The 14395-nt window shown below is 40.6% G+C and overlaps 2 protein-coding genes and 2 long non-coding RNA genes across 6 annotated transcripts; 2 read left to right on the top strand and 2 right to left on the bottom strand.

The window, feature by feature from the left end:
- Window positions 1–244: 244 nt before the first annotated feature.
- On the top strand, window positions 245–1781 carry LOC129768549 (uncharacterized). 2 transcript variants are annotated; one of them, XM_055770277.1, is made up of 4 exons: window positions 245–542; window positions 598–786; window positions 1530–1609; window positions 1668–1781. In XM_055770277.1, exons 1-3 carry the CDS (start codon window positions 429–431, stop codon window positions 1548–1550), a joined length of 324 nt encoding a protein of 107 aa, XP_055626252.1. In that variant the 5' UTR covers window positions 245–428; the 3' UTR covers window positions 1551–1609; window positions 1668–1781. The 2 variants fall into 2 exon arrangements, with proteins under 2 accessions (XP_055626252.1, XP_055626251.1); XM_055770276.1 differs by having other exon boundaries at window positions 598–1609.
- A 3354-nt stretch (window positions 1782–5135) lies between these two features.
- LOC129768864 (uncharacterized) lies at window positions 5136–5882 on the bottom strand. Its single transcript, XR_008741750.1, has 3 exons — window positions 5764–5882; window positions 5586–5696; window positions 5136–5517 (listed from the first exon to the last, which is right to left on the bottom strand). It is a non-coding gene; the product is annotated as an uncharacterized LOC129768864 (long non-coding RNA).
- A 2149-nt stretch (window positions 5883–8031) lies between these two features.
- On the top strand, window positions 8032–9462 carry LOC129768863 (uncharacterized). 2 transcript variants are annotated; one of them, XM_055770800.1, is made up of 4 exons: window positions 8032–8223; window positions 8279–8467; window positions 9211–9290; window positions 9349–9462. In XM_055770800.1, the coding sequence occupies exons 1-3, from the start codon at window positions 8110–8112 to the stop codon at window positions 9229–9231; spliced, it is 324 nt and encodes a 107-aa protein (XP_055626775.1). In that variant the 5' UTR covers window positions 8032–8109; the 3' UTR covers window positions 9232–9290; window positions 9349–9462. The 2 variants fall into 2 exon arrangements, with proteins under 2 accessions (XP_055626775.1, XP_055626774.1); XM_055770799.1 differs by having other exon boundaries at window positions 8279–9290.
- Window positions 9463–10692: 1230 nt separating this feature from the next.
- On the bottom strand, window positions 10693–12086 carry LOC129771319 (uncharacterized). The gene is made up of 3 exons (XR_008742340.1): window positions 11616–12086; window positions 11438–11548; window positions 10693–11369 (listed from the first exon to the last, which is right to left on the bottom strand). It is a non-coding gene; the product is annotated as an uncharacterized LOC129771319 (long non-coding RNA).
- Between the last annotated feature and the right edge of the window lie 2309 nt (window positions 12087–14395).

The following is a 14395-nucleotide window of genomic DNA, read 5'->3' as shown; positions in this document are numbered from 1 at the left end:
ACCTGGGATCCACTGATTGCCCGGTTAGTTTGAAACATAGGATACGATCCTTTAGCAATGTCCGACCGAGCTCTAGCGAGCGTCGGACGGTATACGTCTGCCCGGGGCGTTACGTTTGCCTGGGGCGATACGTTTGCCCGGTTAATTCTTGTTTTGAAATACAATACCGCGCCACAATATTTATAGCCTACTACACATTTTATAAGCGGTGGTTTCTGTTGCAGTCGTTTTCTGTGGCGATTTATTCCGGGAACCCAATAAAACAAGAAACGATGTCAGAATGAAAATTGATGCGAAAGTAGGCCGGGATCCTATTTTCCGAATTTTAATTTTCAATCGAAGCAAGCATTTTGTTGATGCGACGATTTTGCTCACTGATGATTATAGTTACATGAGAGAAGCAGCTATAATCATCACCAGAAGCGAAAATGGAGCGAGGACAAGTTAAATCAAGAATTCCAACAGGATCAAGGATTCCCAGAAGCTCATGGGCCAGTCAGGAGACTGGAGTTAGGCCGGAAAAACATCGTTCTTCAAACAAAGTAAGCAAAATCATTTTGAAATTGTGTGGTAACACTAATAGTATCTTTTTTCTAGGGTCTTGAGAATGCAAGCGAAATATGGTTTTTGAACTACAATGACCCGAACGTTGAGAGGATTGAGGACGAAACTCCGCCGATGCTGGTACCTAGTGATATCCAGCTATCGTATGGGGATTTCATTGATTCGAATACAGAGTGGATCGAGGATATAACTCCGCCGCAGCTCGTTCCTAGTGATATCCAGGTATGGTTTGGGAATTTAATTGATTCGAATGCAGAGTTGATCGAGGATATAACTCCGCCGCAGCTCGTTCCCAGTGACACACATCTGGAGGATGACATCGATGATGTGTGTGACTGGGAACCAGGAGATATTTCAGAGATCAATTATGCAATTTTTAAGCGGATAAAAGCTGAGAGAGATCTCTGCAAAATGAAGGCGGAGAACGAAAAACTTCAGCAGGAAAATCAGCGACTGAAGGCAAAAACAGGCGTAAGCCTAATAAGTCGATGCTGCTTCCGGTTCCTACTGTTCATGGTGGGCGAGGTGGCGGAATCGATTTTCAGCTCATTTTAAATTAATCGTATGAACTAAATGTGGTGGTGGATGTTTGTGTGTGTTATGTTTGGCTTTCTTCTTGTTGCAAGTTGTTATTTTGTTTTGTTCTGTTTTCGTTATACCATTCTATGTAGCAAATTTTACTTCAGCTTTTGTTATACGTTTAGTTGATTTTTATGCGTTTGTTTTCATGTTCATATTTATGTTTTGTTTTCATGTTAGCATTTTTGTTGTTATGCTATTTGCATTGGGTTTTTCGATGGGATTTTCGTTGTTGGATTCAATATAATATTTTTACATCATTTTTTCAGTTGCCTTTTAGGATTTTGTTATTTATTCTAGATCGCAAATCGCATATAATTTATTTATTGGACTTTTTCGTTGAAGATTTCATTGATGTTCTCTTTTCTTGCATGAAATGATTTGAGTTCCTGTTCAAGCAAGTTTAAGACCGGGAACAAGCGAATACTGAGAAGCGTAGGATCAAGCAACACTAATGAAATTTAATGTAAGTATTCATTTCATATATACCTTTTGCTAATTTTTAACAGAATTATTCCTTATAGAATGAAGACCACACCGAGGGACGTATGTACTTATGAACTTGGACAAACTTGGAAGTTATATGAAATATTTTAAAATGAATTCTATGCTGCTTCAATACATGTTGAATAAAACAATTTTTACTGGTTTCAAATAAAATGGTTTAAAATATACATAGACAGTGTTTTCTTCGAAAAAGGACAATGCAACATAGTCGAGTTCCAATTATGAATTGACGAGAAGGGTTTTTTCTGAATTCGCTGAGAGTAGGAGTAAGTCATATTGTGTTCCCGCTGTCGAGAGGTTAGTCTCTAACATATCTTGCCGGAGGTTCGAGTTCGAGTTCGATTCCCGTTCTTCAAAGAAGTTTCTTCCGATTTGCATAGTGGTTACGCGTATTCTGAAGCTTGCCACTCAGAATACATTCAAGGCTTAATATGAGGCAAGTAGTACTTTCACGTTGAGATGGTAAAAGTTACTCTGGGAACCATACCATTCAATGTCATTTGTGTCTTTCTAATTGCCCTGGGTGTAGAGGGTAAGGAATTGATAGTAGAAAGTAAAGATTATAGAGTGGAGAGTAAGGAATAGAGAATGGGGAGCAGAGTAGCTAAGTTAAATTTTTGACCAGGAAACTGTTCGAAATACAAGCTTAGCAGGCATCCATGGTACCTCAACAGAACCTGCTCATATAATCTCTGAGCGTGAGTTTTGGGCTCTAGACCATGCTTCATCGTTCTGTTGAGTTGCTTTCCTGCTCGGTAAGAAATAAAACCTGTTCGCTGACGGATACTTAGAACAATACTACGAGCGACAACAGTATCAGGGTTTATTTCGTTGCTTCTCAATGGTTTTCAATTCAGATGACGATTGTAATTCCATCACGACTCTTTTGCCACTTTTGAGCTTCACTGTTTCGCTCGCGGAGACGTCTGAGCACAACACACATGGTAGTTTTGGTGTGATTCAACTGTTTTACAATTGTTTTGGTTGGTAAATGACTGGGCAAAGCATATCCAACGGTATTTCGTATACCTGCAGGTATAAAGTAGATCCCATTCGTGGTCCTTTAGTTTCTTGCGCAGTAACTCCTATCCCTACCTCCCCGCGGTGCCGACTGGGGTACGAATAACCATAGTGAACACCGGGTTAACAACCCCGGTGGGATCTTGGTCGTATGCTAACAGGGAAGGGGGCCTATCTGAGCGTCTGTATAAAGGTGCGGCCAGTCGACATAGCACAATGACGGACTTCCCTTGAAAAGCTTCGCTGTGAGGTCTTTTGTGGTTCTTTAGCTGATTAATGTTCTCCCTTAAATTCACTCATCATAGGGGGTGGAACGTTGTCTAATGAATTGGTGTAATCCTCTCCAACACCGCCTTGGCCTCCTGTCTGTGCGCTGTTCAGTTGCTCATTGTAGTGTTGTCTCCACCGTTCGATCACCTCGCGTTTGTTCGTCAAGATGCTTCATTCTTTATTCCTGCAAATTTTAACCTTCTGTGATGTGGCTTTCGTGCGATACTTTTAGTTTCTCCCAGCGATGTCTAAAGCTCTTCAACTCGATCCTTTTTTGTTCGTATGGTGTTTAGACACACCACCCCCCTCTCTTTGAGGGGCTGCCATACAAATGGAACACAAATTTCTACATTACTCGAGAATTAATCAAGCAAACGAAACCAAATTTGGCATGTGAAGGTTTTAGGGTGCAATAAATATTTTTACGGTGATTCAATACTCCTCCCCCCTCAAATTTCACAAATTTCTACATCACACGAGAATTAATCAAGCAAATGAAACCAAATTAGTCATATGGAGATTTTAGGGTGCAATAAATGTTTTTACGGTGGTTCAATACTCCTCCCCCCTCTTTTAGGGGGGGCTGCCATACAAATGAAACACAAATTTCTACATTACTCGAGAATTAATCAAGCAAACGAAACCAAATTTGGCATGTGAAGGTTTTAGGGTGCAATAAATATTTTTACGGTGAATCAATACTCCTCCCCCCTCTTTTAGTGGGGGGAGTTTATTTTGGTTTTATGAAACCAAATTAATCATATGGAGGTGTTAGGGTGCAATAAATGTTTTTACGGTGGTACAATACTCCTCCCCCCTCTTTTAGGGGGGGCTGCCATACAAATGAAACACGAATTTCTACATTACCCGAGAATTAATCTAGCAAATGAAACCAAATTAGTCATATGGAGGTTTTAGGGTGCAATAAATGTTTCTATTGTGGTTAGAAACTCCACTCCCCTCTCTAAGGGGGGCTACCATACAAATGAAACACAAATTTCTGAATTACTCCAGAATTAATCAAGCAAATGAAACGAAATTTTGCATGTGAAGGTTTTAGGGATGCAATAAATGATTCTATGATGATTAGATACTCCTTGGTGCCTCCATACAAATGAAACACTAATTTCTGCATTACTCGAGAATGAATCAAGCAAATGAAACCAAATTAGTCATATGGAGTTTTTAGGGTACAATAAATGTTTCTATGGTGGTTAGACTCTCCACCCCCTCTCTAAAGATGGGCTGCCATACAAATGAAACACAAATTTCTGCATAACTCGTGAACTAATCAAGCAAATGGAGCCAAATTTGGCATGTGAAGATTTTAGGAGGCACGAAACGTTTCTATGGGGAATAGATACTCCTCACCCCTCTCTAAGGGGAGAAGATGGGAGGGGTCTGTCGTTATTCTATCTTATTTTATGTATCAAACGTTTATTCCATGTAACGGAGAAACATGTTATTTGCAAGTGGTTGAAAAATCTTGAACGAGAATTGTGTCTGAAAATAATCTGATATTATAATGATGATTTTTGGTAGAAGTACTAGGATTTTTTAGTAAAAGGTAAGTTCAACGGGGTCGATTAGAAGATCAATCAATGAACAGTTCTGCGATTGGACTCATGAACTTGCGCTTAGTAAGAAAACGTGAATAGTTGAAGGTATTGATAACAAAAAACAAATTTTGGGTGGGACGAAGTAATAAAAAATTTCCTTGACTTATAACTCTCCCTAAAGATACAAGGAACGTCTTTCTCAGCTGCATGAATAACGTCACATTCGCGAACTCCAGACACCGCAAATTCAGGATCTCTCATATCCTGTGGTAGAGAAGCAGAAAACATGACACATCATTATTCATCTGAAAAAAATCCCTTACCTGAGTAACATCAACACTTGGTAAATCACTGCGATCTGTTGAGATGTCGTACAAAAATAGCATAAAATCACAAACAACAACAAACTGTCGAACCCAGTCTCGCTTGACCGCCCCTAGCTTGGGCACCTTCACGTAGCCCTCGTACGCGGTATCTGTCGGGTCCGATCAATACCGAGCGGCCGTTTGGTTTGATCGGATCGCACAGGATACTGCGTGGGCACCTTCTGGCAGCAGATCATGTGGCATGCGAAACCACACAACTCACGATCACCAACTATCAGGTGCAGTGGTTACACTTAGTGGGACTAGAGAACGTACGCACAAGGAACTGATGAACCTCCTGCTTCGGCATCATTACGCTATGCATACTTTGTAGGGAAGACATATATTGATTGCTACTGTTTGTCACATTTTTGGGATAAAATACGGACGTTACCAGCGAATGATCACTTAGATTACTCTTCGAACTAGATAATGAATGACCTCGGATATCTTCCACATCACCCTCCTCGCTTTCCATCGAGTAGTTGGAGTGATTCATCAGATGCACCTGCTGTTGGTTACTGTAGGTATGAGGTTGCTGCTGCTGATGGAGTGAGTACTAGCTCTGGTTGTGATGGTTGATCGGGGTATTTGTGAGATTTTTCTGACAATAAACTAGTGGAGGTTACGTGTTGACAGTTCTGCTGGGACAGCTGCAGAATAGAACGGAATGATTAAGAATCAAACAAGGATACAGGGACACAGTAAGGTTGAAACCTACTTATATTGGTGGGTATGACCGGGTACATAATTTCTCAGTCTCGAGACTTTCGGCCTTGCAAATCGACATAAATAGCTAACGTTTGAAATACTAGCAGATACTCTCCGTGGGCTGAAAACAAAAAATGTAACGATGTATCATAGACGACAAAAATCAGATTGTTAATATTGATCATTACCACTGGAACCTTGTCCGGATTGTATTTCTATAACACGCCAAGCGTCGACTTCGGAATACGCAAGAAAATTATTCAATTGATTCTCCGGATGAACAAGAGCTGTGAATAAAACACGTTTTAAACGTGGAAATCATCTTTCATAATTAGTTTTATCTTATGGCGGGTTTACATTAGGGAGATCTATAGCTATAGATGGATTTATTCACGTGAAAATAGGTGTAAACGGGTGAGAATAAATATGATACACTTATTCGAGGTATATATAACTTGAATAAATTCAGCACATGTAAACGCTTGTGAATTTCTCACTGGTGAGAAATCACTAAAGTTGGATGCAGTTCTACTTCAGGTGAATAATTTCACCGAAGATATGAATATATTCATTATAGAAGTTCACGCTAGTGTAAACGGATGATGCGATTTCTATAAATCTCATCATATTTCTTCACATGAATATATCACTAGTCTAAACCCACCCATACGCATCGCTTGAGCCTCTCCCTGCAAACAATAGACGGTGAAGCCACTCTGGTGGCCCACTGCTAGTCGCATATCGGAAAGCACTTGCAGACTCTGCACGGGATATGCAACAGTAAATTCACACATTTTATGATGACGACTACGATTCCTATTAACTACATAGACGACAATTCGAGAGGTATTTTGTCTTTTCAGAGCGATGACAACACAAAACACTAGCTGTGGACCACGTTCAATGATGCTGGTGCAAGCTGTTATACAATTCTTGGATTCGGTCACCTACTCTACGTCTGTAGCCTCCAAAGCGCGTATTGAAAGTAGTCGCAGATGTCTCTGTTTGCCACACAAAATGACCAGCAGCTGCTCCTCGGCTATATACCTTAACTGGTATACCTTTTTGCTTTCCCCTATTCGTGCAATTTCGTTTCAGTCCAAATCTAAACAGAACAATCCATCCTCTGTCCCAAGCAGAATCCGATCGGGGTCGATGATGAGCGCACTCAGCGCACTCCGGATTGCCGAAAGCGAACTGTCCAACACTTCTTGTTCCGTGTTCGGAAGGTTGTCTATTTTCAGGATCCGATGTAACTCGCTCAATGCTACCACCCATTTAGCCTTCTCTGACTCGGTGTCGGCCAGCATAAGAGTTTGTAGTGATGGGCCGCTATCCAGTAGAGAGTTCGTTATCTGTAAGCAGAACACAGTGATTAGCATGGTGGCATTACAGAGAACTAGCAAAAACATTGATTTGATGTTATGTATACATAAAACAAACCAAATAGTTCTTATATCACATTCTGAAAATCAGTCCGTAACACACTGCATTGCAAATCTTGCCCTTTCCAGAAATCTAATGTTCTTTGATCCAGTTCGTACCTACAAGAGCCAAAAATGCACAACCATGTTTCCATTCACAACAACAAATAAAGAATTTATTTCACTTCAAATTACTAGGTAGAGCTATTCCATTTGACCTGAGGAGAAATGAAGCGATTTCATCCATGCTGGTTGCAAGCTTAAGGGAGTCATTGTGCGCCCTTTATCTTTATGTTCGATGATTTTTCAATAAGGATTCACTAACAATTCCTGAGAGAAAGTTTTTCACAAGCTGTGTGAGAAATTATATCATGAAACACGGTTCCCGGAATAAATCGCCACAGAAAACGACTGCAACAGAAACCACCGCTTATAAAATGTGTAGTAGGCTATAAATATTGTGGCGCGGTATTGTATTTCAAAACAAGAATTAACCGGGCAAACGTATCGCCCCAGGCAAACGTAACGCCCCGGGCAGACGTATACCGTCCGACGCTCGCTAGAGCTCGGTCGGACATTGCTAAAGGATCGTATCCTATGTTTCAAACTAACCGGGCAATCAGTGGATCCCAGGTTTGCGTGCGAGACACCGCCGCTTCCGACGGCGGGTCGGCGGTGGACTCGGATTGCGTCATCTTGGCGGCATGGGCCGCCTCGATTCCTTATCCTCGCCAAATGGGGACTTCGTCCCCATTACATTGTCCTCAGAATAAATTTCGAAAAACGAGAACAAGAGAATAAATTTATAATAGAAATGTGAGGCACATGATGTTTTTCCCGCGCCAAATATTTCTAGCCTACTACACTTTTTCTAAGCGGTTGTTTCTGTTGCAGTTGTTTACTGTGGCGATTTATTCCGGTCACCCATGAAACACAACAATAAAACAAGAAACGATGTCAGAATGAAAATTGATGCGAAAGTAGGCCGGGATCCTATTTTCCGAATTTTAATTTTCAATCGAAGCAAGCATTTTGTTGATGCGACGATTTTGCTCACTGATGATTATAGTTACATGAGAGAAGCAGCTATAATCATCACCAGAAGCGAAAATGGAGCGAGGACAAGTTAAATCAAGAATTCCAACAGGATCAAGGATTCCCAGAAGCTCATGGGCCAGTCAGGAGACTGGAGTTAGGCCGGAAAAACATCGTTCTTCAAACAAAGTAAGCAAAATCATTTTGAAATTGTGTGGTAACACTAATAGTATCTTTTTTCTAGGGTCTTGAGAATGCAAGCGAAATATGGTTTTTGAACTACAATGACCCGAACGTTGAGAGGATTGAGGACGAAACTCCGCCGATGCTGGTACCTAGTGATATCCAGCTATCGTATGGGGATTTCATTGATTCGAATACAGAGTGGATCGAGGATATAACTCCGCCGCAGCTCGTTCCTAGTGATATCCAGGTATGGTTTGGGAATTTAATTGATTCGAATGCAGAGTTGATCGAGGATATAACTCCGCCGCAGCTCGTTCCCAGTGACACACATCTGGAGGATGACATCGATGATGTGTGTGACTGGGAACCAGGAGATATTTCAGAGATCAATTATGCAATTTTTAAGCGGATAAAAGCTGAGAGAGATCTCTGCAAAATGAAGGCGGAGAACGAAAAACTTCAGCAGGAAAATCAGCGACTGAAGGCAAAAACAGGCGTAAGCCTAATAAGTCGATGCTGCTTCCGGTTCCTACTGTTCATGGTGGGCGAGGTGGCGGAATCGATTTTCAGCTCATTTTAAATTAATCGTATGAACTAAATGTGGTGGTGGATGTTTGTGTGTGTTATGTTTGGCTTTCTTCTTGTTGCAAGTTGTTATTTTGTTTTGTTCTGTTTTCGTTATACCATTCTATGTAGCAAATTTTACTTCAGCTTTTGTTATACGTTTAGTTGATTTTTATGCGTTTGTTTTCATGTTCATATTTATGTTTTGTTTTCATGTTAGCATTTTTGTTGTTATGCTATTTGCATTGGGTTTTTCGATGGGATTTTCGTTGTTGGATTCAATATAATATTTTTACATCATTTTTTCAGTTGCCTTTTAGGATTTTGTTATTTATTCTAGATCGCAAATCGCATATAATTTATTTATTGGACTTTTTCGTTGAAGATTTCATTGATGTTCTCTTTTCTTGCATGAAATGATTTGAGTTCCTGTTCAAGCAAGTTTAAGACCGGGAACAAGCGAATACTGAGAAGCGTAGGATCAAGCAACACTAATGAAATTTAATGTAAGTATTCATTTCATATATACCTTTTGCTAATTTTTAACAGAATTATTCCTTATAGAATGAAGACCACACCGAGGGACGTATGTACTTATGAACTTGGACAAACTTGGAAGTTATATGAAATATTTTAAAATGAATTCTATGCTGCTTCAATACATGTTGAATAAAACAATTTTTACTGGTTTCAAATAAAATGGTTTAAAATATACATAGACAGTGTTTTCCTCGAAAAAGGACAATGCAACATAGTCGAGTTCCAATTATGAATTGACGAGAAGGGTTTTTTCTGAATTCGCTGAGAGTAGGAGTAAGTCATATTGTGTTCCCGCTGTCGAGAGGTTAGTCTCTAACATATCTTGCCGGAGGTTCGAGTTCGAGTTCGATTCCCGTTCTTCAAAGAAGTTTCTTCCGATTTGCATAGTGGTTACGCGTATTCTGAAGCTTGCCACTCAGAATACATTCAAGGCTTAATATGAGGCAAGTAGTACTTTCACGTTGAGATGGTAAAAGTTACTCTGGGAACCATACCATTCAATGTCATTTGTGTCTTTCTAATTGCCCTGGGTGTAGAGGGTAAGGAATTGATAGTAGAAAGTAAAGATTATAGAGTGGAGAGTAAGGAATAGAGAATGGGGAGCAGAGTAGCTAAGTTAAATTTTTGACCAGGAAACTGTTCGAAATACAAGCTTAGCAGGCATCCATGGTACCTCAACAGAACCTGCTCATATAATCTCTGAGCGTGAGTTTTGGGCTCTAGACCATGCTTCATCGTTCTGTTGAGTTGCTTTCCTGCTCGGTAAGAAATAAAACCTGTTCGCTGACGGATACTTAGAACAATACTACGAGCGACAACAGTATCAGGGTTTATTTCGTTGCTTTTCAATGGTTTTCAATTCAGATGACGATTGTAATTCCATCACGACTCTTTTGCCACTTTTGAGCTTCACTGTTTCGCTCGCGGAGACGTCTGAGCACAACACACATGGTAGTTTTGGTGTGATTCAACTGTTTTACAATTGTTTTGGTTGGTAAATGACTGGGCAAAGCATATCCAACGGTATTTCGTATACCTGCAGGTATAAAGTAGATCCCATTCGTGGTCCTTTAGTTTCTTGCGCAGTAACTCCTATCCCTACCTCCCCGCGGTGCCGACTGGGGTACGAATAACCATAGTGAACACCGGGTTAACAACCCCGGTGGGATCTTGGTCGTATGCTAACAGGGAAGGGGGCCTATCTGAGCGTCTGTATAAAGGTGCGGCCAGTCGACATAGCACAATGACGGACTTCTCCTCCAGACACCGCAAATTCAGGATCTCTCATATCCTGTGGTAGAGAAGCAGAAAACATGACACATCATTATTCATCTGAAAAAAATCCCTTACCTGAGTAACATCAACACTTGGTAAATCACTGCGATCTGTTGAGATGTCGTACAGAAATAGCATAAAATCACAAACAACAACAAACTGTCGAACCCAGTCTCGCTTGACCGCCCCTAGCTTGGGCACCTTCACGTAGCCCTCGTACGCGGTATCTGTCGGGTCCGATCAATACCGAGCGGCCGTTTGGTTTGATCGGATCGCACAGGATACTGCGTGGGCACCTTCTGGCAGCAGATCATGTGGCAAGCGAAACCACACAACTCACGATCACCAACTATCAGGTGCAGTGGTTACACTTAGTGGGACTAGAGAACGTACGCACAAGGAACTGATGAACCTCCTGCTTCGGCATCATTACGCTATGCATACTTTGTAGGGAAGACATATATTGATTGCTACTGTTTGTCACATTTTTGGGATAAAATACGGACGTTACCAGCGAATGATCACTTAGATTACTCTTCGAACTAGATAATGAAAAACCTCGGATATCTTCCACATCACCCTCCTCGCTTTCCATCGAGTAGTTGGAGTGATTCATCAGATGCACCTGCTGTTGGTTACTGTAGGTATGAGGTTGCTGCTGCTGATGGAGTGAGTACTAGCTCTGCTTGTGATGGTTGATCGGGGTATTTGTGAGATTTTTCTGACAATAAACTAGTGGAGGTTACGTGTTGACAGTTCTGCTGGGACAGCTGCAGAATAGAACGGAATGATTAAGAATCAAACAAGGATACAGGGACACAGTAAGGTTGAAACCTACTTATATTGGTGGGTATGACCGGGTACATAATTTCTCAGTCTCGAGACTTTCGGCCTTGCAAATCGACATAAATAGCTAACGTTTGAAATACTAGCAGATACTCTCCGTGGGCTGAAAACAAAAAATGTAACGATGTATCATAGACGACAAAAATCAGATTGTTAATATTGATCATTACCACTGGAACCTTGTCCGGATTGTATTTCTATAACACGCCAAGCGTCGACTTCGGAATACGCAAGAAAATTATTCAATTGATTCTCCGGATGAACAAGAGCTGTGAATAAAACACGTTTTAAACGTGGAAATCATCTTTCATAGTTAGTTTTATCTTATGGCGGGTTTACATTAGGGAGATCTATAGCTATAGATGGATTTATTCACGTGAAAATAGGTGTAAACGGGTGAGAATAAATATGATACACTTATTCGAGGTATATATAACTTGAATAAATTCAGCACATGTAAACGCTTGTGAATTTCTCACTGGTGAGAAATCACTAAAGTTGGATGCAGTTCTACTTCAGGTGAATAATTTCACCGAAGATATGAATATATTCATTATAGAAGTTCACGCTAGTGTAAACGGATGATGCGATTTCTATAAATCTCATCATATTTCTTCACATGAATATATCACTAGTCTAAACCCACCCATACGCTTCGCTTGAGCCTCTCCCTGCAAACAATAGACGGTGAAGTCACTCTGGTGGCCCACTGCTAGTCGCATATCGGAAAGCACTTGCAGACTCTGCACGGGATATGCAACAGTAAATTCACACATTTTATGATGACGACTACGATTCCTATTAACTACATAGACGACAATTCGAGAGGTATTTTGTCTTTTCAGAGCGATGACAACACAAAACACTAGCTGTGGACCACGTTCAATGATGCTGGTGCAAGCTGTTATACAATTCTTGGATTCGGTCACCTCAATCCACTCTACGTCTGTAGCCTCCAAAGCGCGTATTGAAAGTAGTCGCAGATGTCTCTGTTTGCCACACAAAATGTCCAGCAGCTGCTCCTCGGCTATATACCTTAAATGGTATACCTTTATGCTTTCCCCTATTCGTGCAATTTCGTTTCAGTCCAAATCTAAACAGAACAATCCATCCTCTGTCCCAAGCAGAATCCGATCGGGGTCGATGATGAGCGCACTCAGCGCACTCCGGATTGCCGAAGGCGAACTGTCCAACACTTCTTGTTCCGTGTTCGGAAGGTTGTCTATTTTCAGGATCCGATGTAACTCGCTCAATGCTACCACCCATTTAGCCTTCTCTGACTCAGTGTCGGCCAGCATAAGAGTTTGTAGTGATGGGCCGCTATCCAGTAGAGAGTTCGTTATCTGTAAGCAGAACACAGTGATTAGCATGGTGGCATTACAGAGAACTAGCAAAAACATTGATTTGATGTTATGTATACATAAAACAAACCAAATAGTTCTTATATCACATTCTGAAAATCAGTCCGTAACACACTGCATTGCAAATCTTGCCCTTTCCAGAAATCTAATGTTTTTTGATCCAGTTCGTACCTACAAGAGCCAAAAATGCACAACCATGTTTCCATTCACAACAACAAATAAAGAATTTATTTCGCTTCAAATTACTAGGTAGAGCTATTCCATTTGACCTGAGGAGAAATGAAGCGATTTCATCCATGCTGGTTGCAAGCTTAAGGGAGTCATTGTGCGCCCTTTATCTTTATGTTCGATGAAGTCCTACTTTGAAAAGCTCTTTGAACAATTTTTCAATAAGGATTCACTAACAATTCCTGAGAGAAAGTTTTTCACAAGCTGTGTGAGAAATTATATCATGAAACACAACAATAAAACAAGAAACGATGTCAGAATGAAAATTGATGCGAAAGTAGGCCGGGATCCTATTTTCCGAATTTTAATTTTCAATCGAAGCAAGCATTTTGTTGATGCGACGATTTTGCTCACTGATGATTATAGTTACATGAGAGAAGCAGCTATAATCATCACCAGAAGCGAAAATGGAGCGAGGACAAGTTAAATCAAGAATTCCAACAGGATCAAGGATTCCCAGAAGCTCATGGGCCAGTCAGGAGACTGGAGTTAGGCCGGAAAAACATCGTTCTTCAAACAAAGTAAGCAAAATCATTTTGAAATTGTGTGGTAACACTAATAGTATCTTTTTTCTAGGGTCTTGAGAATGCAAGCGAAATATGGTTTTTGAACTACAATGACCCGAACGTTGAGAGGATTGAGGATGAAACTCCGCCGATGCTGGTACCTAGTGATATCCAGCTATCGTATGGGGATTTCATTGATTCGAATACAGAGTGGATCGAGGATATAACTCCGCCGCAGCTCGTTCCTAGTGATATCCAGGTATGGTTTGGGAATTTAATTGATTCAAATGCAGAGTTGATCGAGGATATAACTCCGCCGCAGCTCGTTCCCAGTGACACACATCTGGAGGATGACATCGATGATGTGTGTGACTGGGAACCAGGAGATATTTCAGAGATCAATTATGCAATTTTTAAGCGGATAAAAGCTGAGAGAGATCTCTGCAAAATGAAGGCGGAGAACGAAAAACTTCAGCAGGAAAATCAGCGACTGAAGGCAAAAACAGGCGTAAGCCTAATAAGTCGATGCTGCTTCCGGTTCCTACTGTTCATGGTGGGCGAGGTGGCGGAATCGATTTTCAGCTCATTTTAAATTAATCGTATGAACTAAATGTGGTGGTGGATGTTTGTGTGTGTTATGTTTGGCTTTCTTCTTGTTGCAAGTTGTTATTTTGTTTTGTTCTGTTTTCGTTATACCATTCTATGTAGCAAATTTTACTTCAGCTTTTGTTATACGTTTAGTTGATTTTTATGCGTTTGTTTTCATGTTCATATTTATGTTTTGTTTTCATGTTAGCATTTTTGTTGTTATGCTATTTGCATTGGGTTTTTCGATGGGATTTTCGTTGTTGGATT

The sequence above is a fragment of the Toxorhynchites rutilus genome, chromosome 2 (genome assembly GCF_029784135.1).
Source record: "Toxorhynchites rutilus septentrionalis strain SRP chromosome 2, ASM2978413v1, whole genome shotgun sequence".
In the NCBI taxonomy this organism is placed as follows: domain Eukaryota; kingdom Metazoa; phylum Arthropoda; class Insecta; order Diptera; family Culicidae; genus Toxorhynchites; species Toxorhynchites rutilus.
Note: the sequence above shows the minus strand (reverse complement) of the source record. Positions and strands in the feature narration are given on the sequence as shown.